Source organism: Mixophyes fleayi, chromosome 10 (assembly GCF_038048845.1).
Source record: "Mixophyes fleayi isolate aMixFle1 chromosome 10, aMixFle1.hap1, whole genome shotgun sequence".
NCBI lineage: Eukaryota > Metazoa > Chordata > Amphibia > Anura > Limnodynastidae > Mixophyes > Mixophyes fleayi.
The window spans coordinates 78,343,360-78,345,876 of record NC_134411.1 but is presented as its reverse complement, the minus strand read 5'-3'; the positions used below and the strand labels follow the sequence as shown (position 1 = coordinate 78,345,876).

Sequence of the window (2,517 nt, the reverse complement as noted above, 5' to 3'; positions counted from 1 at the left end):
TAGGGGTCCTGACGACCAGGTTTAAGAAACACTGTTCTAGAGTGAACCACAAGAGATCACAGTTCTGAAATACAAACTGCTTTACTTCCATCTGATTCATGCACAAATAATTGGTTTAAATATTATGGCAAAGGTTTGTCAAGCAAATTGGCAAATTATAGAGGAGAATAATACAGTAATGATGCAAAGAGATTATGATTTATTGAATAGATTTCACACAGCACGCACCAAGGTGTAATATCTGATTGTGCAATCACTGCTGCACACATCACGTCCTTGTTTATATACTTTGTTTTTTCACATGTGGCCGGCTGTGTGTCACGTGGGTGTGGGTGTGTCTGTGCACTTGTCTGTTTTGCACTCAGCACAGACTCTAGTGTGTATAAAAGAGCATCAGTAGCGATCACTTCATTCATACAGCATCATCAAGAGATCTTTAGAGCAATCATCAGTCAGAGTTATAACAGCGGCCATGGATCCTCAAGATTGCAACTGCGCGACAGGTATGCAGGGTTTATAGGGTGGTTATATGAGGGGGATGTTAGATAGTCTAACTCTTTATATACAGGGCATTGGGAATAATGGTAGTGTTAAATATTCTAAAGCAAAAATGCTATTGATGTGATCTAGAATAGTCGGTGCATTATCTGAAAGCTTGCTCTGTGTTTTTCTTACACGTTACCTGTGTGCTATGTTATATAGGTGCTGACTGCTCCTGTAAAGGGAACTGCAAGTGTAAGAACTGCAAGTGCAAATCGTGCAAGAAAAGTAAGTTATTGCAGATGGCTCCTTATGGTGAAATGTTTTTGCAAAATGCTGCAGTGAGGTAGTTTGCTAATTGGGATATCTTGTGATAAAATATTTAAAATTGTTTACCTTGTTGTAGTTCACCTGCTTAAGGCAGTATCAGATGATGGTTCTGATAGTAATTATTTTTTTTTTTTTATGACCAGGAAGCTGGTGCTATGCTTTTCCATTCTCACGTTCCTGCCAGATCTTCTCAAACACTGTAGTGTTCTGCTCTAAAAATAATGGCATTCCTGACACACTAATGACACTTTAGAATTAACTGCATATGAACTAAATTGCAACCCAGTATGCATATTTCATGTGTGACTGGCTTTATATGGATAATCTGTTGCAATATAAATTGTTTAACCACTTTTGGGACAGTGTATGATGTTTGAGTCCCCCCTCCCCCACCTCACTTATGTTGAGACAAATACAACAATCTATATTTTGATATGCTGTTAATGAATAGACAACAAACCACTTTAACTAAATCCCTGTTTAACCCCTGAGAGCAAGCAGGTAGACTTGTAATTGCTGGAGAGTGATAGGTTGGTTACACCGACTTTGTGCACCCAATCATTTTCAGGAAGAAGTATTGTCAGTGTGCTCACGTTGTAACTACTGCAATCTGTGTAGGCATTGACCTCTTATTTTGGTACCTCTGCCACTCCGTGTTGGTGTAAATTGTGGGTCAGACTGGAATGCTGGAACATCTTGCAGCACTACGTCTCACCTCTGTGCTGACTTGCAGTTTATACAGTGTGTGAAGACCAGAGGCATGCTCGCTTGATTTTTGGCTTGCTCTTCTTGCATTCCACACAGAATGCCAATCTGACAGTACTTTTCTGATTAAACCTTTAGTACGTGCTGAGATCGTCTTCCCTAACAGATTGTACATGATCTAGGAAATAGTATATTGGACTGTGTACCAAAGTTAAGAATCCTTAGTTTAGCGCAGATGACAATATCAGCCTTCTCGATCTTCCATTCATGAGCATGTTGTGATTCTTCTTAATGGCCGGTAGCTGGATGTATGGAACCTGACTAATCTACCTGAGCTCCTGTTACTTGCTGGAGGGAATGAATGATCTTCTTCTAACTGTCCGCCTCCTCTCCTGCAGGCTGCTGCTCCTGTTGCCCAGCAGACTGCAGTAAATGCAGCCAAGGATGTCGGTGTGAACAGGGATGTGAGAAATGCAGCTGCTGCAAGTGATCTGCTACAAAGCTACAACTTCACCTGTTCTAAAATATTGTTACTTCTTGTTGGATCTGCAGTATATGTGTAAAAAGTATGGACAAACATGTAACTTTGTGTTATTTTGTTAATAAAGAATTGTAAACTACTTCTTGTTTGTTGGCTTTGCCCCCCCCCCCCCCCCCCCCCCCCCCCCCCCCCTATATTCCAGATAAGTATACATCAGCATATTGGTGGTTAGCAACGCAGTAAGATGCAGAAAATCAGGATGATTGTCTCTATACGATAACCCTTAATGCTTTAGTCTTGAAAATGTTGCCCAAAAAATAGTCTTGTGACAACTTTGGTTCTTTCTTCCCATTCTTCATATTGGAAGGTAAACTTTTACTAAATGGCTATATAAAAAAAAAAAAAAATATATTCTTTCTAATCCTAGTACTCGGGAAGTGTTACCTGACCTCTATATGAAAACTGGCCTAACAAATGTACAGTGACTACAACTGGGATATGGAAGAGTCCTGACCAATGGT

The 2,517-nt window shown here is 40.1% G+C and overlaps 1 protein-coding gene across 1 annotated transcript; it reads left to right on the top strand.

Moving 5' to 3' along the window:
• Positions 1-364: 364 nt before the first annotated feature.
• LOC142104329 (metallothionein-like) lies at positions 365-2,135 on the top strand. Its single transcript, XM_075188930.1, has 3 exons — positions 365-503; positions 703-768; positions 1,914-2,135. The coding sequence occupies exons 1-3, from the start codon at positions 473-475 to the stop codon at positions 2,003-2,005; spliced, it is 189 nt and encodes a 62-aa protein (XP_075045031.1). The 5' UTR covers positions 365-472; the 3' UTR covers positions 2,006-2,135.
• Positions 2,136-2,517: the final 382 nt, after the last annotated feature.

Excerpts from the sequence above, each read along its gene's own strand:
- LOC142104329 (XM_075188930.1), top strand. The coding sequence starts at position 473 with ATGGATCCTCAAGATTGCAACTGCGCGACAG. Across the intron at positions 504-702 it reads AGATTGCAACTGCGCGACAG|GTGCTGACTGCTCCTGTAAA; the intron begins GTATGCAGGGTT and ends TATGTTATATAG. Across the intron at positions 769-1,913 it reads GTGCAAATCGTGCAAGAAAA|GCTGCTGCTCCTGTTGCCCA; the intron begins GTAAGTTATTGC and ends CCTCTCCTGCAG.